Here is a 26645-nt window from a genome sequence, read left to right on the forward strand (position 1 = left end):
TTATTTTGAAACCAAAATTGATCCTAATCTCAGTTTGAGTACCATTATTTATACCAATTTCTTGAATTTTGATAGCATCTTGTAATTGTTTCCATTCCTGTTATTCATCCTTACACAAATGATCCTCATGTACGTTGTTTTGTTTGTTGTACATCTAAATATCATCGACACACAAAAAAAAAAGTAAGGTTGTAACCAAGATATGTGTTTCTCACCTTCACCATAAGTAAGCCGAACAAATTATATAAATTGTTTTGTAATTTTGTACTACTAATTAGTGACAAAGAGTTAGAAAGAGGGAGAAAACATGATTAAGAGTTGGAAGCTGTAAATATGTCTTACAAAAAACGTGTTTGAATTCCATTTTAAGGATAAATGATGCTTCAGGTCTTAAAATAAATTTGTTGCAACTTGCAACATGATCTCTTTAAGACCAAAAACAAAACAAGACTACACCGGTTGGTCCACAATTAATTTTTGGCTCACAATAATATTCCTACATATTATATAACAGTAAGAAAAGAACATATATAGTATATAACAGTAAGTAATGCATACAAAAATCCAAAAAACAGAAAAAATCATTTAAAGTCACACAATTATTAGAACGGTTAAGTAGATGTTAAACTTAAACCAGATCTACAAACTTTACTGAACAAGTTTTAGATTTTCAAACAACTGTTATATATGCTTTTTTATTTTTTATTTTTTTTGTCACAAGTTATATATACTATTAAGAAGTATATTTACCCCACTGTTACATCAAGATAAATAAAATGATAAATTGCACATGTTTTGGAAGATTAGCTTAAGACTAGAAAATACCGACAAATATTATCATCATCTATATAGGCCTGCTCGTTTCTGAAAAAGAGTTTGATATATATACTGGTAGGTGAATTTAAATAATAGTCAGGGTTCAATTTTGAAATCGAATTTTTTTTTTAACTGCATAGCCGGACTGATTTACTATGGGTCGTGGATTTACCTACCGGTGAGACGGTCATTTGGTCGGGATAGTTGAACAATTTTTGGTTAAGAGAATGGTTGAATTTTCATTATATGGTCAGATATTTGTGAGTAGGGAGCGATTTAAATATTATCAATTGTAAAAGAGCTGATTACCAAATTAAGAAATTTGTTTGATAATGAACACAAACAAAAAAACAAAATGAAGGCCGGATTTAAACTAATGACACGTTATCTCAACGTCCCCATGCTTTTGCCATTTTGCTGTGATCAGTAAGTCCCAAAGACACTTTTGCTTTCACCTCAGTTCCACTTTGATCCTCTTTTTACGGCAAAGTCGCCATAGTCAAACGTACCTTGAACAAAGCCCTAAGCGTCATTTTAATCATTTAATCAATCTCAAACCACCATTTAATTAAATCATACAATATAACATAAACTTTATATTTTTTCTCTAAACTGTACTTTCCATTAAACCCTCAAAAGGTTATGGCTTATGGGTGTCTTTTTTTGGATAAAACTGTATCAAAATTATGCTTAGAAAAAAACGTAAAAAAAGTTGAGGCTCTCTTTTATTAAGCGGCAGGCTTGGGAATTGTTGTCCACACTCTCATCATCTCTCTCTCTCTCTCGTTCTTATCTTCACTGTTTCATCTTTTCATTCGGATTAAATTAAAAAAATATATATTATTTTTTCCTACCATAATTTATACTCTTAACTCTCATGAATTATTGGTCTCTAGAATAGTTTATAAGTAACAATCTAATTGTACGGATGTCTCTTGTGATGCCGAAGGATTGAGAAATAAATAAAATAGAGGGAATATGAATTTTGAGGAGCAAGAAGAAGATATGGAGATGTCGGGTGCTAATCCCCCCGGTGGTTACGACTCTCTGAGCGGCGAGGGAGCTACGTCGAGCGGCGGCGGAGGAGGAGGAGGAAGGAACAAAGGGCTCGGAGGGAAGACGAGGTATAGAGAGTGCTTGAAAAACCATGCCGTGAACATAGGAGGCCACGCCGTGGACGGATGCTGCGAGTTCATGCCTTCCGGTGAAGATGGTACGCTCGACGCTCTCAAGTGTGCAGCTTGTGGCTGCCACCGCAACTTCCACCGCAAGGAAACTGAAATCATCGGCGGCAGGGCCAATAGAGTTCCCACGTACTACAACCGCCCTCCACAGCCGCATCCGCCTCCTGGATATCTTCATCTAGCATCTCCCGTGGGAACAGGGCAGCCTTATAGGCCACCCGTGGGATCGGCGGACGAGGAAGATACATCGAATCCGAGCAGCAGCGGCGGGACCACCGCAAAGAGGTTTAGAACGAAGTTCACTGCGGAGCAGAAGGAGAAGATGTTAGCCTTTGCGGAGAGGTTGGGGTGGCGAATTCAGAAGCACGATGACGTAGCTGTTGAGCAGTTCTGTGCGGAGACTGGTGTTAGGAGACAAGTGCTTAAAATTTGGATGCATAACAACAAAAACTCTCTTGGTAAGAAACCCTAGTTTTGCTCAGACATTATTTAAAATTGCTAGAAGATCATAATTGTTTCGTTTTTGGTATGACTCTTTCTGTAACTACTTTTGCTTAGTAGTTATGCTTTTTCTTTTCTTTCTGGACATAGTTTCTTCTTTTAGTTAATAACCGTATCTAGTAGTTTGGGACAGTTTAGGACACATTGTGATTAATTAATCATCATCAGTATCGTTTGGTTCAAATGGTTAATTTCATAATTTACTGAACGATCGTAATTGAGTGATGGACCAATTAAACTATCAAAAATAAAAGTACGGTGCTTAGAGTTGTAGACCAATGAGTTTCAACCTCAGCTGTCTTTAGCTGTTGTGTCTTTGTAAACACAAACCATCTTTGGTAAACATTAGAAAAGCATACTCTTTACTACTTCCCTATATTACTATTACCATATATTCCTATGTCAATTAGATGATAAGGAGCCGTTGATAAAGATTTGGAGTCTTGTAATATGTGATAGTGTTGTTGTTGTTGTGTTAGAACTAGATTTAAAGTCTTAAACCCGTATGTTACATAGATATTATATACTAGATGACAACACGCACTATATGCGGTATAAAATAATTATTAAATATTTTTACTGTAATTTTTATTTACAAATCTATTTTATTTATCGATAATTGGAATCTAAAATTCGATTGGATATATATATATATATATTACATATATATATATTTTTTTATAATAATTAAAATTTAACCCGTGAAAATTATTATAATATCAATCTTATATTATTATATTATATGAACAAAAAGTTTTAAAAATTATTTTAAAGATTTTATGAAAATGTAATTAAAAAATATAATTAAGTTAGAAAGAGAATATAAAAATTTAATTTTGGGTGTTAATTATATTTTTGAAAAATATAATAGTATTTAAATGTGAATATTATATTATTAGAAACCGATGACAAATAAAAGAAATAGTGTAAAGGAAATAGTGTTTGGAGCTTTATGAGTGCGACACGACAACATTTTGTGTGAAAATGCATCTCTTTTAATATATAAAGGATTGACAAACAAATAAAATGATAATGAGAGCTAGCAATAATCAGTTATAGTCCCTACATAAAACTTACCATTTAGCTTATAGCTAGGGTGGTTAAAATGTATTAATTTAAGGTTATCTGTAAAACTAAAGAAAGAAGAAAAAAAAATAAGAAGATAAGATCTAGTTGAGCATGTGCAACAATGAGAAGCCATTGACGATATTACTCTTAGTTAGGTGTCTAAGCATTACGTGCCATAGCCGGGAAACTCAACTCACACTCGTTAATATAACCAAAAAAAACACGTTGGGTGGAAATAGTTGCATTAGAGATTTCTAATGAATGAGTTGGAAAAATATGAGTTGAATAAAATGGGCTGAATAGCATTCAACTCATTCATCCATTAAATAGAAGATGAAAAAGTTAAACAGATTTTCTTTATAATTTATTCATTTCTCCAGTTTTTTTGGTTGAATGGATTGAATAAGTTTTCCAACTTATTCATTTCAAATGATAAAAAATTAGATAAATGATTATTTAACCTATTTAACTTATTAATTTAAGTCATCCATTTACATCCCTTATTTAAATAAGTAAACATATGTTATTTGCTTATTAGTTATTACGCATGTGACGATTTCCATAAACAGCATGCTATAATATATTGAAAATGTGACTAGTTTAAGGAACAATTATACACAACATAGAGTATAACTATACATGTATATTGTTTATTATTATGCTCATGATATCTATAAATAGAGTCCTATAATGAAATGTGATAAACTGACGCAAATCCACATAATAATGTATTTAATTAATCGCAGTTAAGGATAAAAAAATTATCCGTTTTAGGTATAAAATCCAGTTTTTGCAAGGGTTCACATTTGACCCATTTTCTATTGTATTTTTTTCTTCTCATTGACTGAATATTTCTTTAGACCAATTCCAACCCATCTCTATTTTCATCTTCATAATGGAGTTTGGAATCAATTTTGCTCCAATCCATCTCCATTTTCATCTCCAAAATAGAGATTTTCATTTTTTTCTCTATATTTGGAGACCTCTATTTTCATTTTACACTACAATTTGGAGATCTCTATTTTTTACTCCAAAATATAATAGGATTGAAGTAAAATCCAACTCCAAAATAGAGTTACTCCATTTTGAAGATCAAAATGGAAATATAGGTTGGAGATACCCTTAGTTCATTTAACTTATTTTGATTTTGTTCAAATAGACTTTGGACCGTAAAATCCGGATTTTTTTCATTTAAATTAAAGGTACTTTATCTCATGTGAACAGTATAGTAACCTTTCGAAGCAAGTCAGTGAATCGAAAGGCTTGAAATAATTAAACCAAATGATTCCCGATGGAGATGACATATAGATTACCGTCTTGATGAAGAAAATGACGAATTCACATTTGTCACCTTCCTCTCGCTATCTTACCAAAACCCACCGGTCAATTACAACATATGCATTAACTCCCTCTTCTCACTCTTTTGTCTCTTTCAGCACAACCTAATTAATTAACCATCATTTAATTGTCGTAACGCTTGATGTAAACATATCAAGTTACTCTTGGGATTGTTTTCCTCAATCTTGTGATCCCCCTTTTTTTTTTTTAACTTTTATAATTCATTTTTTCAAGGATTCAAGGAAATAGATAGATGAGCACCTTACCTAGAAAACACAAAATTTTCAATTAGAAGAACCTTATTATAACAATCTCCTTCGATAACAAACTCACAAGTTGACATGTCTTTTTTGAAAATAAATATTCAAAATCTCATTCTCGCCATCTCATTTATAAGTTATGAAGTTGCATATCGGTCCGCATTTTGTTCCGAGCATCTTACCGCGAACATTTTTTGCTTATTGATAGATATTATTTCGATTTTTCAGCTCACAACGTCTCTTATAATATAAAGAAGGATATACTACCAACAGGTTGTGAAATGACACTTATATTGATTTGGTTGGCATTATGCGACAGGAGTCGTGGCCCTCCCTATATGTAAACAACCTTTCAACTTTGTACCCACCAATTTACTTGTACCATAGCTGCAGAGATTTGAAGTCCAACAAGTTGTTGGCATTGCCTAGATCTAGATCGTTAGTCCATTACCATCTCATACTGAGACAGTCTCTGTAAAAGATTTTATGGCTTTATATAAACTTTGCATGCATGATGCATGGTATGAAATACTAATTCGTTAACCAATTAGCTCAGAGTGAAACATTCCTCCATTTTCCATATAACTAAGAGAACCTCTAAAATACTTTTGAAATGAGAAGTTTATATATCTACAAATTAACCTCATAAATTGCGACCTTCTATTATAATTTTTTTTTCATGATAACCTTTGAAAAACAATCCAACATTTTTTCTATCATAATTTTTTTTATTATATATATATAGATATATTCTTGTATATAACGACTCGTGTTTCTTTGTGTAATTTTCTTTTTGGGTAACGTTTTAAATACATACAAGCACTTATCATAACTGGAGGATCTCTTTTAATTATAGTTGCATTACAATTAGTTCACACCCACATGTCTTGAAGGTGTGAATAATGAATTAGTAATATGAAAACTATTAGAGATTGGAAAAAAGACTTTTAAAATAGTAATTTTCTTTTTTTTTGGTAAAAGATCATAAATATGAAGATGAAAACAAAATAAAATAAACCTTTTAAAAAAAAATATTTGGAAAAAGAAAATCAGACATTTGTCTTTCTACATTATTTAAGATGGGCATGTCATCTACAGTTTTAACAAGTGTCAGTTGGGCAAGATACTAAAGATAGTCTTATTTCATCAAGTTTCTAAGTGCTTATACTTCTTAGGTATCATTTTAAATGTTGTTTAATTAAAAAATCATTTAATTTACCTTGTTGACATTAAAAAAACATTAAGTAAAGTGAATTTAATAAATGAAAAAACATAATGAGAAATAAAAACGATCAAAAAATCAAATACGCTTAAATTTTACATAAATTATCAAAAACAAAGGGAATTTTTCTTAAAACTCACAACCCGATCCAGTTATAAGAGTCTAATCAAACATATAGTTCAAAGATATTTAAAATTAAATATAGTATACTATTATATATAATTGATATGACGAGAAATTGAACACATTATTTCGCGGAGATACAAAGCTTAATTAAGCTGAATACTTAGGTGCCTCTCGAAACGATGATGTAGCATCCACTATAGTTCATGGAGATGGCTTTTAGCTGCCATAACGCGACAATCTGCAGCTGTTACTTCTCCAGCTTTCGGGTGTAGTTTACGGAGAAGGTGATGTGGCACTCCACGTCGTTTCGTAATGGTTAATTGATTCGTGGTGATCTTCAAGCACTCATGGAACTGCATCTTGCCAGAGTTGATGATCTCGGTGTTGAAATGTAAAGCTAGATCAACCGTGAGTGATGACTTGCCGGATCCATGATCACAATTCACAACCATATTGTCTTTACACTTTGTAAATTGAGATTGATATAAACACGAATAGACTAACAATGTTGCTAATATCACATTTGGTTACGTATATATATATATATATATATATAGTATCAATGTGTTTATGAATGAATATACAGTACATAAATAATTTTAATTCTATCTCTATACTTCTAAATTTTTTATGGATTCTTTATTTTTGTTCATTCATCATTTGTAAGTTAATAACTAAATTAGCTATTTTGAAGTTTTTTTTTTGGGTTAAAAATTTGAAGATATTTATTTAGATAAAAATGAAAATCTTTAATACTACTAATAAAATAAACACATATACATATTCTAGAAAAACCTTTTTATTGATAGGTGGAAACTTCCTAAAAGACATGCAAATTAAATTGGCTCACTCATGGTATTCTATTTTTACCTCTATAATAGAGGTAAAAATAGAGAAAATCTTTGGAAATGGTTTTAATCAAAAGTTAGGTTGATAAAAAAAATTAATAATATATCCAAAAAAAAAGTTAATAATTTTTAATTGAATATCTGTTTAAACTATTAATTAACTATAATTTTTTAGCCTTTTAGGTTTCCAAGATTCCACCTTGATCGTGTAGTGTGTACTCTACATCTAAAGAAAAAAGAAATCACAATTGTAGTAACCCTAAATTCTCTCATCCGTAGCTTTCGGATGAAACCATGTGTGATCGTGATCCGCAGCCCTCCGATGAAGCGATGTTCAATATCGACGAAGCCACGTACAAGGACATGTATCCGCTGATTTTTCACAAGGGTAAGTAAGATCTCTAGCTATATATGTATCTAATTGAATCTAATTTATTCGTAATTAATTGTTTAATCGTTGTCTGTTTGCGTAGATGGTAAGACATGTGTGTTTTGGGATGTGGAGGAGGATTACCCAATCCCAGATGGTCTCGATCCTGCTTCGATTTACCAAAGTATGAAAGAGGCTGTCAAGAAGCATGGTTGTGATGCGGAGGTGACGATTGATGCTTATGCTGATAATAATAAGGTTTCGGATGACTTGCGACGTCAATTTTTGGATGCTGGATTCGACGAATTCGAAGTCTTTACCGAAGGTGAGAATTCCATTATTTCTTAATTTTTTTTTTTTTTTTTTTTGTTGTAAATATGTGAATTTTCATTTAAGAAAATGGGATTGTAATGCTTACAATAGCTTGAAACTTGAGATAACCCTTGCCCAAAAAAATAAAAACATGGGATATCTGTAATGGAAAACCAACTTTAAAGTCACCTAAATGGTTCTGAACCACACTAGCAATAATCTTCGAAAGTTCTTTCGATGGGCCTTAGCGAGGATGGCATCCCGTACTTGCCGGTCAAGAGCTTTGAGTAGGATATGTGCTGGAGTGATGGTGTTATTGTGATATCTGTTGTTTCTTTCAATCCTAATGGAGTAGATGAGAGCCTGTGCTACAAGACGACGGAGGGTTTTTGGGGATGTGGCATCATCAATGTCCAACCAGGTCGAGAAAGCAGTCCAAGTGTGAAAAACGAAAGGAGAGTATCCTAACCTCCTAGTAACCTCTGACCATAATGCCTCGTTGTAGCCGCAATGTAGGAAAAGATGGTCCCGTGTTTCTGGCTCGAGACCGTAGTGACAACAAGTAGTTACAATATCGAAACCCCAGTTTACTAGCCTTACTTTAGTTGGGAGCCTATTGCGATGAGTGATCCACATCATGAAGGCGTGTCGTGGTATATAACCCTTGTACCAGACATGATTTGTCCAGGCGAGAGATTCATGTTTTCGTCTAAGTACTTCCCATGTTTTACTTGCACTAAATTTTTCGGATTCTTCGTCTTCCGTCTTCCAGAGAAACAAGTCAGCTTCTGTCGAAATAGATGGGAGGGGGATTGTTGTCAGGTGGATTTGCAGGAGTTCTGCTTGAGGTGATCGTGCTGAGCGGATTGACCATCTTGTGGAGGAGCATGCTTGAGCTACTGTCGAAGATAGTGTGATACCTATTTGTGCAGGTCCAGTATCTCCTAGCAGTTTGATTAGTGGTCCAAATGGAGTCCACCAATCGAACCAGAAGTTGGCTTGCTGCCCATTTCCAACTTTGCATCTCAGGAACTGCATTGCATAAGGACGAAGCTGAAGTAAGGTCTTCCAAGTCCAAGAGCTTTGTTGCTTTATCTCAAGCTGCCAGAAACATCCGTCCTTAATTTTGTTATTTCTCAACCAATCTGCCCAAAATGAGTCCATAGCAGTGAGAAGTCTCCAGATCAGCTTCAAGCAAAGTGTTTTGTTCCATTGAGTAAAGCACCGAAAACCGAGTCCTCCTTCCTCTTTTGGTAGACATAGTCTATTCCAAGATACCTTTGCTTGCGGTTTTTTTGTGATATCACCTCCCCAAAGAAATTTTGAGCATAGGCTTTCAATACTCTTGATACAACCTTTTGGGAGGATAAAAGCAGAGGCCCAGAAGTTGTAGATCCCATAGATAACTGAAGAGATCAATTCCTTTCTACCAGCATAGGAGAGAGCACGAACCGTCAAGGAGGAGAATTTTGCTGATATGTTGTCAAGCAGAGGTCTATACTCTGAGATCCAAAGTTTCCTATGCATGAGCGGTAAGCCAAGGTAATGTATTGGAAGTGAACCTACATTGAAGCCAAGTGAAGACCACCATGAGGTTTCATTCAGGTTCACTCCAGCTCTGCTACCATCAAAAAAGATCATTATGTCATCGGCGAAGGCTAGATGAGATACTTGGGGAGTGACTCCCGTGGGATGATGGCATACAAGATTGTTGTTATAATTGTTGTTGAGCATGATAGTGAACACTTCCATTGCTATTGTGAATAGGTATGGAGATATTGAATCTCCTTGCCTTAGTCCTTTAGTACTTTTGAAGTATCCGCAAGACTCACCATTTACCGATAACAAGAACGAGGGAGTTGTGATACATTCACTGATCATGGCTACAAAACATGGAGGAAAACCCATAGCCTTGAGGACGTTGATGATGAATTCCCAGTTAACTGAGTCGAAAGCCTTCCTCAGGTCTACTTTGAGCATACCTCTTGCAGATATGTTCTTGTGGTTATATCCTTGGACCAGTTCAGTGGCTAGGAGCACATTTTCAACTAGCAACCGGCCCGGGATGAAAGCTGACTGCGAGTTAGCAATTAGATTCGGTAGAACTGCCTTTAGTCTATTGGCTAGCAACTTGGAAACCACCTTGTAGATCGAGTTACAACAAGCAATGGGCCGAAACTGGGACATTGAATCTGCATTTGGCGTTTTCGGGATGAGAGAAAGCACTGTGGAGTTCCACTGCTTTAACAAACGACCAGTGGTGAAAAATTCTTGAACTGCAGCAATCATGTCAGGACCAACAATACCCTGAAAGGTAAAGAACTCAGCACAATATCCGTCAGGCCTGGAGCTTTATTTTTCGGAAGGGCAAAAAATGCTTCTTTTATTTCAACGGGAGTTATAGGGCGAGAGAGGATTTGAAGCGCGGATGCAGAGCAGCGTTGGGGAATCAAAACCACGAGTTCTGCCACAGATGGGAGATTTACGTTGTTTTGATCATTGAAAAGCTTTTGAAAGTACTCCACTGCCAGTTTCTGGATTCCTTGCTTTGATTCCACAAGCTGACCAATATCATCGAGGAGAAACAGGATTTGGTTTTGCGCTTGACGAGAGAGAACTTCCCTGTGGAAAAATTTAGAGTTTTTCTCACCCTCCTCCAACCAACATATTCTTGATTTTTGCCTTAGAAATGACTCCTCAGCTCTTGCCAAAATACACCACTTGTGATGGGCTTCCTTCTCCAAGCTTATCTCTTGATCTGATGGTGAAGACAGCAGAGTTTGTTGACAGGATAGCAGGTCCTCATAGGCTTTAGAAACTCTTTTCTCTAACTCAGAGTAGTTGTCTCGACTGAAAGCTTTGATGACACTCTTTAGCTGTTTCAATTTCTTAGACACTTTTAACATCTTAGAGCAGTCAAAAGATAAGGCATTCCACCAGAGACTGATCAGGGGAGCAAAATCCGGGTTTATGTTGAGTAGAGAGAGGAACTTAAATGGTCTCTTGCACTTGGCCTTAAATTGATCCATAAAGATGCAACATGGGCTGTGATCAGAGAAACTGGGTTCACCAAAAACACCAAGCGAGTTAGGAAAAGCGTGGAGCCATTCGTCATTCACTAATCTTCTGTCGAGCTTCTTGGCGCTTTATGGAGTGCTTGTTTGTCCACGTAAATGTGTTACCACAGAATGGGAGATCTGCTAAATGAGCTAGAGTAAGGCATTGACTGAGATCCCTCATACCTCTAGAAGAGTTTGAACTTGGAGATGAGTGCTCGTGGGGGAAAAGGATCTGATTAAAGTCCCCAAGGACTGTCCATGGTTTGGTTGCAACCAATGGCGATGAAGCAAGCTCTTGCAGTTCTACCCATAACAACCTTCTTTCCTCACTACTGGCTGAAGAGGCATAGACCACTGATATTACTACTTCTGTTTGCTCAAAAGGTAACTTGACCAGGTAGGATATCATCTGGAGTGACTTAGAGAGGATTGTGACCTGTACAGCTGGGTGCCACACTACCCAAATCTTACCAAGCTCCGAAAAACCATAATTATCCGCAAAAGACCAACCTGGAAGCAGACGAGAAAAAAGAGATGTTGCCTTCTTAGGTTGAATGTGGGTCTCAATGATTCCACCAAAAAAAGGTTTATGAACCTTTATCCATTTCCTAAAGCTTCTCCGTTTAATAGGGTCGTTAAGACCTCTTACATTACGACAAAAAATATCCATAAAAAGGATATGCGATTAGATGTTTAAAGGGCCTCTAGCCCTAGCTCTTGAGTCTTTCTTCCGTAACATTCTCTTTGATATTACCTTTAGGAATCTGTCAGATTCGGCATCCGGATTATCATCATCTTCAGACAAACTATCCTGTTCAGAGTCCGCAGTCTGGGAGCCTCCTGTTTCGATATTGTGCGGTAATTAAGAGAAAAGGTTGGCAGTTAAGTCAACACAGAGTTTACCCTCATCTAATTGCAGGCCAGGAGCTTTGGAGGGGACCTTTGAGGTGAGTGTTACCACTGGAGGGGTGGATGGAGAAACACTTCTAGGCTGCTCACTGGTTGTACTGGTTGGCTTATCGCCACGCACAGGAACCTTTGCAGGCTTGGCAAGAAGCCAGACTTCGTCCCTTGATGGTAGCACATCAGTGTTCAGTGAAAGCGTAGCCGCTGGAGCAACACCGACAATTGGAAGCTGACTTTGGATAGGGGCCTTACCAATACGCTTGTCTTTTTTGGACCGGGGACACTTGTCAGTGTTGTGTTTTACTGAACCACATAGATCACAGGTTGGAGGTGCTTTTGAGCAGCGAGAAACAGTATGCCCCACCATTTTACAATGGCTACATAGTGCTGGAAGCCAGGGACTGGAGACTCGAATACGCTTAATCTGGCCATATTCAAATCTCGCATTGACTACCTCAGGGAGGAGCTTTCTTGGGTCAATAACCGTATAAACCTTGGCAACCTCTATGTTTATGAGTTTCTCAGTTTGTGGGTGCAGACAGATTGGGTGTCCAACCAAACCAGCAATGTGTTCCAGACCTTCTTTGTTAAAGAATTCCAATGGAACACCGTGAAAATCAAGCCAAACTGGAACCATGGCCAATTCCGGCTTCTTTGGTGTTACATTAGGCTCAATCAGACCTTCTCTCGCATTATTTCTTAATTACTTAGGCTCTTTTCTGTTACATATATATAATATATGTATGTATCTGTAAATCTAAAGATCTACGTTGTTGATATGCATATTTTACCTGCTTTGCAGAGAGTAAATATGCGAGACATTGCGCCATGTTTTGTGACGTTATGTTGTGGACACTGGAAAATCCTACACCATCAAATGTGGTTGTGCTCGCAAACATAATCGAAGACGACTTCGGTGATGGTATCGGATGTTTGTGTACAATCTGGTCATATGGTGTTCTCTTATCCCAACCTAAGCAAAAATGGCGGTTGCCTATTGGAAGCGCACCCTAGTTTTTGACAAGCATATTTGATGGAGGGGAGGAGATATTAGCGGAAGCTCATAACGTAAGCGGAAGCTAGCGGATGTTCTGGCTGGTTCCGCCGAGAAAGAACTTTTGTGTGAAGCAACCGCATCTTCCGAGGACTAACTTTTTTTGTGTGCGCCCTTGGCAAATCTATCTCTCAAGGGATGTTCTATGTTATTATTGTCTTTTGTTGCCTATCTAAGATATATATTAGTTAAGAGATGTCAAGGCCGAGGGTTGAAAACTTTTTTTTTATTATTGTCTTATCTATAAATATAATACGATGTGGTTCTGGACATCTTTACTGTGGTTGTACTTGTGCTTTGGTAATGACAGGCGTTGAGTAAACAATACAGACAAAGATAAGGAGTAAGCAACAAAGCAAGCATCATTCATATATGGATACAAAAAGCATAAATAGATAGTGATGAACAAAAGGTTATACATACTGCTAATGGATAAGTAGCAAATAAAAAAGGGATTTGTCTAATAAATATTATAGACAGGCCGATGATACAAGTTAAGCTTTGTCTTAAGGGGTACGGGGATGTGAGAATCCGTAAGGTTTTGGTGGCTCTGCGAGGGTAGTTGCCAAGGCAGATGCAGTTTCAGGGTTAATGAGAGACTCAAAGTTTGTTGCGACAACGTACAAACCTTTGTTTTCTAAAGCTTGACAAAATCTGCAGAATCTGGGGTTTTGTTCAAACTTGTCATAATTTTCTGAGAGTATCAGCAAATTTGTATTATGTGGAGCCTACAAGTTGAATGACCAGAAAGTAATATCCGTTAAAATCCTGCGCAATCCGGCATGTAGATCCCCTGCAAAAAAAAAAAAAATATAGTATCAATAGAGAGAGGGTTTTAATATTATATGAGTTAAGAGGACAGTTGGGGAATTGATAATCACCTTTGTGGAGAATGACTTCAAATCCGGCTTCCCAAAGTTTGTCGAACATTCCTTTCAACCATGTATTCTCAGCAGCACCGAAAATCCAGATGGACACCTTCCTCCTCCTTAAAATACTATTCTTCATAATAGCTGATTTGATTTGCTCGTTGATAAGAAAAGGATCGAAACTTTCAGGGATTGTGTAATTATCAATCTCCCATACGACTAGTGTTTCACGCAATCTAGGTCCACGAGGTCCAGGTCCTAACAAAAGAAGGATTAAACAACAATTTACGAACAAAAATCAAAGATCGCTATGAATCAAAAATTTATATCTAATCCAAATCGATCATAGACAAAATNAAAAAAAAAAAAAAAAAAAAAAAAAAAAAAAAAAAAAAACTAAATATGAAATCATCTTACCGATGATGGTCACAGGGGGCAATTTGGACATGGTTTCGGATCGATGGCTGATGACTGTTTTGTGTCATGGCCTACTAGTGCCAGGCCCAGCCCAATAAGATCCTATATATATATATATCAAGATAGACGCAAAGCACAACTTTAGTAACTCTAGTACTATTCACAATAGTCAGTCTCTCATCCGCCGCAGCCCTCCGACGAAAGCATGTCCCATATCGACGAAGCCACTTATAAGAAGCTCTATCCGCTGAGGTTTTACAAGGGTAAGATCATCTCTAGCTAATATATGTGCCTCTAATTGAATCTAATTTATTAGTAATTTGTATAATCGTTGTCTGTTTGGGTAGATGGTAAGACGGGTGTGTTTTGGGATGTGGAGGATTACCCAATCCCAGATGGTCTCGATCCTGCTTCGATTTACCAGAGTATCAAAGAGGCTGTCAAGAAGCATGGTTGTGATGCGGAGGTGACGATTCATGCTTATGCTGATGATAATACGTTCTCGGATGAACTGCGTCGTCAATTTAGTGATGGTGGATTCAAATTCGAAGTCTCGACCGCCGAAGGTCAATTCTTTTAATTAAAGACTATTTTTTTTTTTCTGTAAATGTAAGATCTTTGTTGTTGAAATACTTACCGTACGTACTTTTTAGCAGGGGGTAAATATGCGATACATTGCGCCATGTATGCTGACATTATGATTTGGACACTGGAAAATCCTACACCATCAAATCTGGTTGTGCTCGCAAACATAATGGAAGACGACATTGGTGAAGGTATTGGATGTTTGACTACTGTCTGGTTCTATGGTGTTCTCTTATCCCAAGCTAAGCCAAAATGGCGATTACCTGTTGGAAGCGCACCCTCGTTTTTGACAAGCATATTTGATGGAGGAGAGGAGATATTTAGCGGAAGCTCACAAGACAACGTAAGCGGAAGCTAAGCTAGCGGATACTCTCTGCCTGATTCCGAGTAGTAACTTTTTGTATATCTATCTCAATAGGGATGTAGGATGTTCTATGTTATTGTCTTGGTGCTGATATATATTATTAGTTGATGTCAAGGCTTTTTTTTTTTTGGATGTGACGAGAGGGTTGGAAACATTTTTATTATTGTTTAGCTATTATAATATTAATGTGGTTTTCGACCATCTTTACTGTGGTTGTACTTGTTCTTGGGACTTGAATAAACGGAAGTGGTGGAGGAAATTGGAGGTCATGATAGGTGTTGCGTAAACAGTACAGACAAAGATAAAGGAGTAAGCAAGCATCGGTTCATATAGATAGTGACGGACACAGGTTTTACATATAGATGATCCAAATTAAGTTTTGTCTACTAATTTGGTCGCCCAGCAACTCTAAAAGTGGGTGGATATTTTTCGATTTCTTCACGGGTACGGGCTGTTGTAGGAACTCTAAAAGTGGGTGGATATTTTTCGATTTCTTCACGGGTACGGGCTGTTGTAGGGCAAGCGGGAATTTTTGGGAATCCGCAAGCTTCAGAAGTCTCGTCGTAAGTTGCGTAAGCTAGCTTCAGAGTCTTGTTGTCACTTTCGTATCCATAGTAAGCTATGGGGGAATAACCTCGTCGTGACTGCTCTTCCAAGGCAGGAGGAAACCGAGATGGATAGTCATTGTTCAAGAATGACCGAATGTGCTCTGCGTATGCGTTGACACGGTTGTTTTTTATAGCTCGACGAAAGCTGCAGAATTTGGGGTCTTGTTCCATGTCCTCGCGTTCTGAGACGATCACCAAATCTGTTGGAGCATGCAAGCGGAATGCCCAGAAAGCAAGGTCCGCCATAACCCTGTTAAGCCTGGTACGGTTATCCCCTGCAAATAGTACACCCATAGATATTACCTTAGTTACAGCAGATTATAGATAGATTCATCATCGAGATCGAGAAAGAGGGAGAGCGTTTATTATATATATATATATATATATATATATACATATAATATGAGTTAGGTCGAGTGTCAGTAGCACAGTTGGTTCATTCTCTTTAGATTGACCCTCCAACCACAGTTCGATTGCCTATTAACCAACACAATATAATATGAGTTAAGAGGGGAAGGAATTGATGATCACCTTTGTAGAGATGGACTAGAATTCCGGCTTCCCAAAGTTTGTCTTCCATTTCATTCAACCATGTATTCTCAGCAGCACCGAAGATCCAGATGGGCAACATCCCCACTTTGAAGGGATCCTTCATAAAAGCTGATTTGATTTGCCACGGATCGACGAGACTTTCAGGGAATGAGTAATCATCATCAATTACCCATACGAGTAATGTTTCACGCACTGCACCTGATCATCAGGTTTTAACCAAAAGAAGAATTAAACAACAATTTTTTACGAACAAAAATCAACATCTTCAAGAATAAAAAAATAGATCTAATAATCCAAATCGATCATAAGACAAAAATATACTTCCGAAAACTATATATATATATATATATGTGAAAGATGGATAGATATAGAGATCCAAAATCATATATATCATTAAACAGTTGATTTCGAGAAATCATCTTACCGCGGATGCCGAAAGGGAATATGGACATGGTTTCCGACGTACGAAATTCTCAAGAAAACCAAAATCAGACACGCTAGGCTTTTTGTTGAAACGCTCGATTTTTTTAGGGGCGGTGGCTGATGAGGGACTTTGTGAATTAAAGTAGGGGTTACAGCCAAAAGTTGTCAGTTTGTCGAGCTGTCCATGGGCCGAGCCTCGTTCGCAATTTTTTGGGCGGTTAAATTTTCCGCTTATATGGTCTTTATATATATTTTTTTTTAAAAGTCAAAAGAGTTTTCTTTCATCCGGAGAATGGTTGAATACCACTATGCTTTTATTGAGTTTCACCATCCAAACGCGAACCAACTAATCTTTCCTACCAAAATGTTGAAGTTTAACTGTCGCTTGATCTTGCAAGCATCTGGGAGGAGCGGATAAACTTCACAACAGCGATCCAAACTCAACTCAATAGCTCTATTGGTAAAACCAAAGCCAAAGCTGAAGAATATATGTTTCTGTAGGAAGGTATTAAACTTTTGTATGCGCTTAATTTGGCGTAGCAGGGGCTGCCCTGGATTTAGACTTTAGATGAGGGACATAGTTAAGGGTGGTTTGGTCTGTACGTAAGTCACTCGAGGTTAACTTTGCTTTTTACAAAGATAGCCAACACCTAACCGTTCATGTTATATTGAATTGCTTAATAATAAATATAGAGATATATATAGAGATCTGACTATAGACAGAGATGTGACGGCGGGAAGGCACACTATACTCAGGTTGACCAAAGTTACCAAACACACTATTGGTACTTAATTAAGTACAGTTTCTTCTTCTAAACCCGGAGTCGATTTTTGTTCTAAAATTCAAATCGATGTAAAATATTTCTGTAAGAGATGCAAAACTTGACCACATATTTCACAAACTGAATTACTAATTTATCATAACACAGTTTGTATGTATATATGTGTATGCATGTTAATTATTTAATTTCCACTTGTATTGTGAACAAAAGAAAAAGCAAAAAACGACACCAGCTCGGTTTAACATCCATCAGACGCGAAGGCGAATGTTCTCATCGTCGTCGTCAACGGCATCGGCGGCTCCAGCTGCAAGATCGATGAGTTTCTCCATCTGCACAGTCATTTCCTTGAGTGTGGTTGAAGCCTTGTCACTGTTTTTCCCAACCGATTCATTCACGAGCCTCATGTGGTCGCTTGAAGCCCTGACGTCGTAGTCAGCTGTGTCCGGGGATGTCTTGAGCTTCACATTTGCGCTCTTGAGAGCAGCCGCGACGGCCACGTAGGCCTTGTGGCATTCCGTAAACGCAACCTTCACCGTTGGGTCTTTCTTCGCATTCTCGTCCACGAAAATGGCTGTCTTCTCTGCGTGGGAAATGGCCAAGTTAAGCACAGCCTCCGCCAATGGAACCTGTCGGAGAGATAATTTTTAAGCATTTTTATTAGCGGAAACTTGTAATGATCATTCCCATTTAAGATTGAGATGTCACAAGATCCAAAAATAAATAAAGTTTACAAGAGAATGAAAAAACATAGAAGTACCAGGCCAATGGGAGCAGCTGTAGGAGGATTACTAGTCAAAGTTTTAACACAGTAAGCTTGGTCATGGGAACGATCGCAGATAGCGTCAATGTATTTCATGTGAGGGGAGGCTGAAGCAGAAGACAAGAATAGTTGCAAAGTAATTGCGGCCGCAGCGAAGGTGGACAGAACGGAGGACGTTGCCATTTTTCTAAGCGTCGGAAAGATGTCTTAGGTTAACTCAAGTTTCCGGTTGTTATTCAGTTTTATGATGTTTGGCTTTATATATATATATATATACACTTAGGGTGTCATATATAGGGCTGGATAACTTTAGGATGTGCTATGTTATAAATGGTATCAAGTAAAGTTAAATTTACTAAAATTTTGCTTATATTTGCTAAATTTGGAAAGCCTATGTTAATAGTTGGTGGTTTGTACAATTTTAGTCAAAGACAACGTCCATTGTTTATCATCTTTCTTTGTTTAGAAACTGGGATACGTAGTATTGAAGAATATAGAAGAGCCTAAAAAGAAGAAGATAAATTTGGCTAAATATTATCGCCATTAATTGGGTGGGATTGTCTTTTTGAATTTCATTCGCTCTTTATTCGTGTTTTAGATTAAAATAAACCGTAGAAATATAGTTATTTTGGTCATAATACAAAATGCTACAAAATTATTGTTTGATTTGATAGTTGGTGCTAATTGCATGTATAAGACGATGTTAATTTGGATTTTGGCTTGAGTTTTAAAAGATAGATGGTTGTGCATTTTCTTCAAAAAATTGTAATAATGCTGCTCATTTATTTGGCAAAGTTTGGTTGTAATTCAAATATTTTATACTCAGAGTGCTTTTCATTTTCACCATGGCTTTCAAACCAATTGTATAACGATTATCTTCATTCATTAATACTTCATCTGTCTCTCAAAGATTCATGTTTGATTTCACACAAATTAAAAAATAATGATTATTAAGTTTAAATATAATATTATTTTCTTACTAAAAAAAGTATTATATGTTTATAAACCAATGACTATTCAGATTTTCAAATTTTCTTAATGATCACTTCTTGAAATTTACAAAAGTTTAATACTAATTAACTAAAAGTGGTAAAATATCAATTTTTGTGGGACAAAAAAAATCACAAAACATCAATCTTTGTGGGACAGAAGGAGTATAATTCAAGTTTGGTTGCATTTAATGTTTTTTACTTTTATTAATTAAACATTGCCAATTGTACATGTAGAGAGATGTTGGAATGTATCATAAATCACACCAATTAAAAATTCTTAATTCTGAATATTGTATATCATATATTATTATTTTAACTCCAACCTATCTATATTCCTACATATACATTTATCAACATAATAATTTTTACTATATATATACATACACATTTATCAACATGACTTATTAACATATAATTTGTATTTATCTCATCAAAACTTATTTACACGATAATTGAATACTATCATTATTCTAAACATTTTTCATAATCCATTTGTTTATTTATTCAAGTTAAGAGCTTTGTCACCCTTAGGAGGGCACACCATAGATTGTAGGGATATAATTGTGCATTTAATATTTTTATTTTTTATGAATTAAACATTGTTAATGGTACATGTATGGAGTTGTTGGGACTTATCATAAATCACATCAAATTTTATATATCATGTATTATTATTTTCAACTATCAACCTATCTATATACCTACATAACATTTATCAACATAATAATTTGTACTATATACTTATACATTTATCAACATAATTTATAATTTATCAAAATGTTTTGTTTTTTGAAATATTTGAATATTTTGCTTAACCCTCTTCAATTCAATTTTACAACCATTCAAAATTTACGATTCACTCCCACCCGTAAGAGAGTGTACATTGTTACTTTTTTCAATAATAACAGTTGAATTTGTGGATCTCTTTTGGGATATCAATACATCACCGCTATATTATCCTTTTGATAATCAGTGGTGAATACTGAAAGTGCTTTGAAACAAGTGCATGAAATTAATCCAAATGCTCATATATATACCGCTTGTCATAGAATAAAATTATATGTGGAGATGTTGTCAAGAATTTGAGTAAAGATGTTAGAATTCAACTTCGACTACAAGGTTTCAAGATGGAAGATGCAGAAGAGAGGTTTGAGTTTTTGCAAACGACATTTTAAACTTATCAATAGAAACTCATTTTATTGTGTCGGTAATCATTGACAATTTGGCTCCAGACTATAGAAATATTTTTCTAATTACAAGTGATTTTGATTTTGCATATTATTTGGAAAATTATATAATCATGGCTACACAATCCTTTTAGCATGCAAGAAAGACGTGCATGATTGCATTCCAAGTTTTAAACGTTACGCACACAATACACACAATGCATGTATGGGAAATAATGCAAGACTCTGGTGGTGGTTTGCATAAGTAATTGAAGTTCATTAAGCATTGAAGTAAATGTTTGTTATTGGAGGTGTGATTTCTAAATCTATATACAATTATAAATTATGGAAATCAAAACGTTTTTGGATTTTGAAATAACATGTTTTATCAATGGATTTGAATCCTTTTATTTTACACTTTCAAATTCATTCAAATCCAATCCACTTTAAGCATAATATTGATCTTGAAATCCAAAAACAAATCATGAAATGAAAAACATGGGATTTTAACACATAATTTTGATAAGTATTTTAAAATCAATAATTGAATAACAAATGATTTTTGTTTGTATTTCCAAATTCATAAAACCAATAATCTCACTTAGAGGTGAAGGAAGTGGTATGAAGACCTGAATATTTCTATAATTTTTTTAATGTATTTTCTAGTTTTTCATGAAATTTCCCTATTTCTATGTACTGTTCAATTATTTTCATTTAATTTATTTTCTTATTATATAGTTATTTTGGTCATATTACAAAAAGTTACAAAATTATTGTTTGATTTGATAGTTCCTTTTATCCCATTGCTAATTGCATGTACGAGAAGATGATAACATGGATTTTAGCTAGTGCATGACAATTTTAAAAGGGGACGCAAATACAGAACGTAATATTCACATAATATCAAGAAAATAGCACAATACACATTAAGAAAACGAAAAGAAGACAGAGCTACTACTCTTGGTATTGTATATACTCAAGATTACATGAACTGATTCGCAAATCCCCAATACCAAATCACATCTACCAACTTCTGTCCTAATAGAGACCCCCTCCCCTAAGTCTTTGAAACAATCAAAACAATGTAAGATAAACTCATCCTCTTCCTTCCTTTGCTGTTGTGAAGCTTCGGCTTTCCCTCACATCTGATGTTGATATATCCCAGCTCCCACTTCTTCTTCCCCAGCTTCCATGCCTTGTTTCTGTTCTTATCGAGCCTGCTCTCTCATGGTCTATGTCCAAAGTGTGATGAGGCTGATCGTTGGTGGCCTCTTCTGCATTACAACGCTGTGAGAGATTCATAAGATCGTCCCCAATGTCTAGATCGTCTTCCACTTTCTGTCGTCGGGTCCCATTATCCTCATCTGCTTTAGCTGATTCCCTGGTTGTGTTAGGCAGAGTTACAACTCTTGGGGGTTCTTCTTCTATGAAGGCTCTAAAGTTATTCCTCGAGGGCTTCACCTTCGAGCAAAATACCTCCAAGAAATTGTTTGCACAGCCACGGTTATAGACAATGCTTCTGCTGTTTGATCTGTACTTGAAACTCTCATAGGTTGTCTGCAAAACTTGCACGGTATCGCCATCAGTTGATTCACAACTTGCATATGATACTATTATCAGAAGAAAAGACCAATGATTCCAACTAGAAAACTGAATTCTGAAACAATAAGGGACCAACTAACCATGTTTGTACTTATGAGGTACAAGTGGAACGCTGTGAGCCCTCCAACAAACCACAAGGCAATAAAGCAATATATCATCAGAGCAACTGACCAAGGTGAAGCCTTCATTGCCCTCCACACAGTTCCGTGTTGATTATCCATCAGAATCTTGATGTAGAAAGCCGACATCGAGAACACATAGATGCAGAGAAGTGTTGACGAAGAAACAAACATAAAGAAATACCTATAGTTTCTCTGCCAATGGATACAACTTTCTAAGTCAGAGTCTACCCACGTAACAAAACAAGATTGCCCAATCGGCAGAACAAACAGATCTTGGCCTTTTTCAGATAGGAGAAAAGAAACCTTGGCCATAAATTTTTTTTTATGAAGTTTATCCTTTTTGAAGGTCAATATGCTTTGAATGAGCTTACCTGTCCAATACATTGGCCCACCCACGGGCAATGATGATCAAAGCGCTCAACACAGTTGTTGCAGATGGAACAATGAGAGCAACGAGGAGGCCTGTAAAGCATGCATGTATCACAGTATTTCACTCTAACAGAAACACCATTAACCATGACTTCTTTGGTCCTAGGAATGTGAACACTTGGTGTTTGTCTTCCATCAGCTGATATAGTTGTCTCATAGCGTAGTTCTTCCTCTGGTGGGTGCAAATTTCGTGGAACTATACCAGGATCTCGTGCAGATGTGAAGGAGAGGAGGATCAATACCTATCAAAACCAACTAGGCGATTCAGCAAAGGAAAAAAAGAAAGTAAAAAGTCTGAATGCCACGCAACATGTGACAGAGTAGGAAGACACAGTTTAAACTTCTAAGCCGGAGGTACAAAACGAACAAGAAACATCTTCAGGTTATATATTTGTAGCCAAGCAGGGTGCATAGCAGTGAATTAAACTCTGATGCTTTGTAAACATAACATCTAACCACCAAAAAACAGCTTGAGGATAACCCAATAAAACACAAATGTAAATAAAAAGGAGTATCAGATGGGCATCGAAGAAGACTAGACTTACATAAATAGTGAATAGAATTGCTACCACCAAGATAGCATAACCTGCATTGTAGGAAGAAAACTCATGGCGAAGATGTCTTGCCACAAATACACAGAACAAAGCAACTGGAACTATGATCAGTAGCAAGGTAGCAGGCAGTGACCTAGCATCTGGTCCAAATACCAATCTCCCACCAAGGATGAATTTCTGCAAAGGAGATAGCAAATCAAGATACTATAGATATGTACAGAGTCAAGGCATTCAAAACCAAAGGATTGATTAATAAGATAATGCTAAAATCAAAATGCAGTGATATTCAAAAATAATAACAAATCCAACAAGAATCCGAGAGCCCCTTTTAAACCATCAAACCAACAAACACAGCTTATGGATCCCATAAACCACTAATTATGTAATGTAAGGTCATTCAAAATGGTTGTGAACCCACCAAGCCCTTACAGCTTTTCGCATCTGCAACATTAGTAGTTTACACGTACCAAAGCGAACCAATCACTGATATTTTCGTAAGCCTCAAAGAAAAAAAAAGAAAAAAAAAACCTAATTTCCAATTAAAATCCTCTCAAAACAAAGAGAGAAAACAAAATTCAGAGAACCTAATATCATAATTCGAGGCTCAATCGCTCGATGATAAAAAAAGAAGAAGAGAGACTTACATTGCTTCCTTTCCAGGCTTCGAATACCCGTTTTGTCATGGAGAGAAGAAGAAGAAGAAAAAAAAAAGCAAAACAGAATCAGAAACTCCTAATTCGAGGAGGATAAGCTGTATAAATGTCTCTCTCTCAACCCCCGCCGTGTTCTATTTCATTTCAAAAGTCTTCCAGAGCCAAATCTACCTCCGCCGGAAAGAAGAGGGTTTTTCTTCCGATTGAGGAAAGCCCTAATAGTAACCAGAGAGATCGCTAGCAAAACCCTAAAAAAAGGATTGGATTTATAAAGCCTCGCGAGCGACTTCTGGTCTGACCCTCCTCCTCCTCCTCTCTCTATGGGATGGGGAGAAAGAACGAAAACGATTTGTTTTTTTTTTTTTCCCCCTTTCTTCTCTTTACGTTATTTTTTTCTATTGGTTTTAATGACGTCACCACCATGTTTATCTTCTAAAACCACAAAATTTAAAATTAGCGTCGTCAAAATTTTTTGCGCATTTCTCTGACTGATAACACCAGTTATCAAAATCGAGTTGCACTAAATATTAAAATTCGATTTAGCTTGTAATAAAAATTATGTGGTATAAATAGCAGTTTGATATAGTGAATTTACAGTAAAAAATGAATTAAACATTTTCTTTAAACGACTGACTGGTAATATTTTTGATGTATCAGATGCAGTATTTATTAGAAATAAAAATTAAAAATTTATTAAAAACAATAACATTTTTGAAATAGAATAATTAAAAATAGATAAATAAAATGATCCTATGTAAAAAAAAAATGAAAAACATTTGAGACATAGAAACTAAAAAAAAGAGAAACTAATGACGACGTACATTCTATAGCATATTTGCTATCTCATCTCGTACGTTATTCATATATTGGCCATCATTTGTTCCCTCTTCTTCCTCAAGTCGATTAAGCTCGTCTTCTGCAAATCGCCGTCCACGACTATCTCGAGCAGTGACATTTTCGTTTTCAAAATCAGCATATGGAATTCTATGAAGCCTGATAAAATTGTGAAGAACCATAGTAGCATGCACAATTCTGTTCTGAGTCTTGACATCATAACGAGGCAAATTGTCAAGAATCGTCTATTTTTTTTTCCAAACTCCGAATGTTCGTTCTATCACATAACGAAGTGATGCATGCCACCTATTATATAATTCTTTTTTGTTCCTCGGAGCACCTGCATCAAATTCTGAAAGATGATATCTGATGTTTTCTCTGCTGCTTCCTCTATATGGAGCTAGAAATCCCCACTTGTTCGCATATCCAGAATCGACGAGATAATACTTACCTATAGGAGGTCTCGGGAATAAAGGATCTCCATCTATTGCATACTGCAACACCAATGAATCATGTGTGGATCCAGCTGCGCCTAGCCATGCATACTTGAAGATCATGTTTAAATCGCATATGGCCATTATGTTTAGACTTTTCTGTCCATTTCTATCAAAATACCCAACTGCATCACTACCTCCAACCATTACTTTGACATGCGTTCCATCAAGTGCTCCAACAAATCCACTAAAGAAAGGCCAATATCTTGAATCTTCTTGTAACTTACGAGGATAGTGCTGGAGTGATGTTGTTGTTGGAGTTTTTAAATACTCACATGCAAGTCTCTCTACAGCGTCCAGTACCTCATGGAACTTTCGATAAGCAGTCTCTTGGGAACGACCAAAAGTCATTCCAACAAAGCGTTGAGATGCATTTTGACCGCATGTAACCAAAAATATTGCCACCATCTCATCAATACTGATATTATCGGTACTCCGTAAGTTGTAACGTTGCTCCAGCGTTGTGCACAGGTTCTTGAATGCTTCCGGATGCATCCTTAACATGTTCATACAATTTACCGGCTTGTTACGAATCTGCCTTTCAAGGTTTTGCCAACCTAATCCTCGTTCTTCCGCCATTGGTTGTTTAGAAAAATAACTATTGTAATACTCCATCAAAGGCTGCATTATCGTATCCATATACTCATCATCTTCTAGATTGTACAACTCTAGCAACTCGTCTTCTGTAAGATTTTCTAAACCCCGAGAATACAACTCGTTTAATCGTATGACCTATAAATAGATGAGAATAAAAAAACTAGGATTAGAACTTAATTATTTTATTAATCATAAACCATGTAACATTAAGCAAAATAGAACTAATTTCTTAGCATTAAACCAAAAACAAAAAAACAAAAAAAAAACCTTAACCTAAAATGCATTAGAAAAAGGAAAAGGAATATTATTAAAAGATTTTTAATCTTCTAGATTAAAAGTCTTCGTCTGACTTGATTCTCCATCACAACCCATTTTCTTGGTTTCACCTTCATACCCTATCTCTTTGAATAATGACATGAGCTCTGTATGAGATGGAGCATTGAATTCTTCGTGACTCTCCATGTTTGTGTTACGGATGTTCAAATCCAGGTTGACACTTGGAGGACCTCTTTGGCAACTTTGCAAATTATTGAGACGATTTCCAATGAAATCTCCGTTACGATCATATCCCGTATAACCCTCCAAGAATATGATCTTATCATGATCATTTTCACTAGAGACCATCATTTCTCGGGCAAAGAGATCCTCCTTTAGTACTTTGATACACGCCCACCAAAAATCTGTCCACCTTGTCAAACCTTGAATTGATTGCAAGACTCCATATGCCTCTTTGTATGGTGTAGCTTCATTCTTTTCTCTACGTTCTCTTGCCTCTTCT

The 26645-nt window shown here is 36.1% G+C and overlaps 7 protein-coding genes and 1 long non-coding RNA gene across 8 annotated transcripts; 3 read left to right on the forward strand and 5 right to left on the reverse strand.

Moving 5' to 3' along the window:
- On the forward strand, positions 1552-5648 carry LOC104722518 (zinc-finger homeodomain protein 2-like). The gene is made up of 2 exons (XM_010440694.2): positions 1552-2458; positions 5396-5648. Exons 1-2 carry the CDS (start codon positions 1795-1797, stop codon positions 5509-5511), a joined length of 780 nt encoding a protein of 259 aa, XP_010438996.1. The 5' UTR covers positions 1552-1794; the 3' UTR covers positions 5512-5648.
- On the forward strand, positions 7566-13348 carry LOC104727774. The gene is made up of 3 exons (XM_019232719.1): positions 7566-7751; positions 7837-8058; positions 12813-13348. The coding sequence occupies exons 1-3, from the start codon at positions 7658-7660 to the stop codon at positions 13022-13024; spliced, it is 528 nt and encodes a 175-aa protein (XP_019088264.1). The 5' UTR covers positions 7566-7657; the 3' UTR covers positions 13025-13348.
- LOC109127644 lies at positions 13409-14300 on the reverse strand. The gene is made up of 2 exons (XR_002034187.1): positions 13946-14300; positions 13409-13857 (listed from the first exon to the last, which is right to left on the reverse strand). It is a non-coding gene; the product is annotated as an uncharacterized LOC109127644 (long non-coding RNA).
- On the forward strand, positions 14505-15568 carry LOC104722519. The gene is made up of 3 exons (XM_010440697.1): positions 14505-14613; positions 14698-14916; positions 15007-15568. The coding sequence occupies exons 1-3, from the start codon at positions 14556-14558 to the stop codon at positions 15291-15293; spliced, it is 564 nt and encodes a 187-aa protein (XP_010438999.1). The 5' UTR covers positions 14505-14555; the 3' UTR covers positions 15294-15568.
- On the reverse strand, positions 15590-17086 carry LOC104722520. The gene is made up of 3 exons (XM_010440698.1): positions 16884-17086; positions 16439-16657; positions 15590-16182 (listed from the first exon to the last, which is right to left on the reverse strand). The coding sequence occupies exons 1-3, from the start codon at positions 16909-16911 to the stop codon at positions 15686-15688; spliced, it is 744 nt and encodes a 247-aa protein (XP_010439000.1). The 5' UTR covers positions 16912-17086; the 3' UTR covers positions 15590-15685.
- Positions 17768-18675, reverse strand: LOC104722521. The gene is made up of 2 exons (XM_010440699.2): positions 18422-18675; positions 17768-18290 (listed from the first exon to the last, which is right to left on the reverse strand). Exons 1-2 carry the CDS (start codon positions 18605-18607, stop codon positions 17913-17915), a joined length of 564 nt encoding a protein of 187 aa, XP_010439001.1. The 5' UTR covers positions 18608-18675; the 3' UTR covers positions 17768-17912.
- LOC104722522 (protein S-acyltransferase 8) lies at positions 21461-23972 on the reverse strand. Its single transcript, XM_010440701.2, has 5 exons — positions 23934-23972; positions 23281-23466; positions 22678-22977; positions 22265-22498; positions 21461-22139 (listed from the first exon to the last, which is right to left on the reverse strand). The coding sequence occupies exons 1-5, from the start codon at positions 23970-23972 to the stop codon at positions 21678-21680; spliced, it is 1221 nt and encodes a 406-aa protein (XP_010439003.1). The 3' UTR covers positions 21461-21677.
- On the reverse strand, positions 24767-25849 carry LOC104727775. The gene is made up of 2 exons (XM_019231805.1): positions 25080-25849; positions 24767-24935 (listed from the first exon to the last, which is right to left on the reverse strand). Exons 1-2 carry the CDS (start codon positions 25847-25849, stop codon positions 24767-24769), a joined length of 939 nt encoding a protein of 312 aa, XP_019087350.1.

The sequence above is a fragment of the Camelina sativa genome, chromosome 11 (genome assembly GCF_000633955.1).
Source record: "Camelina sativa cultivar DH55 chromosome 11, Cs, whole genome shotgun sequence".
NCBI lineage: Eukaryota > Viridiplantae > Streptophyta > Magnoliopsida > Brassicales > Brassicaceae > Camelina > Camelina sativa.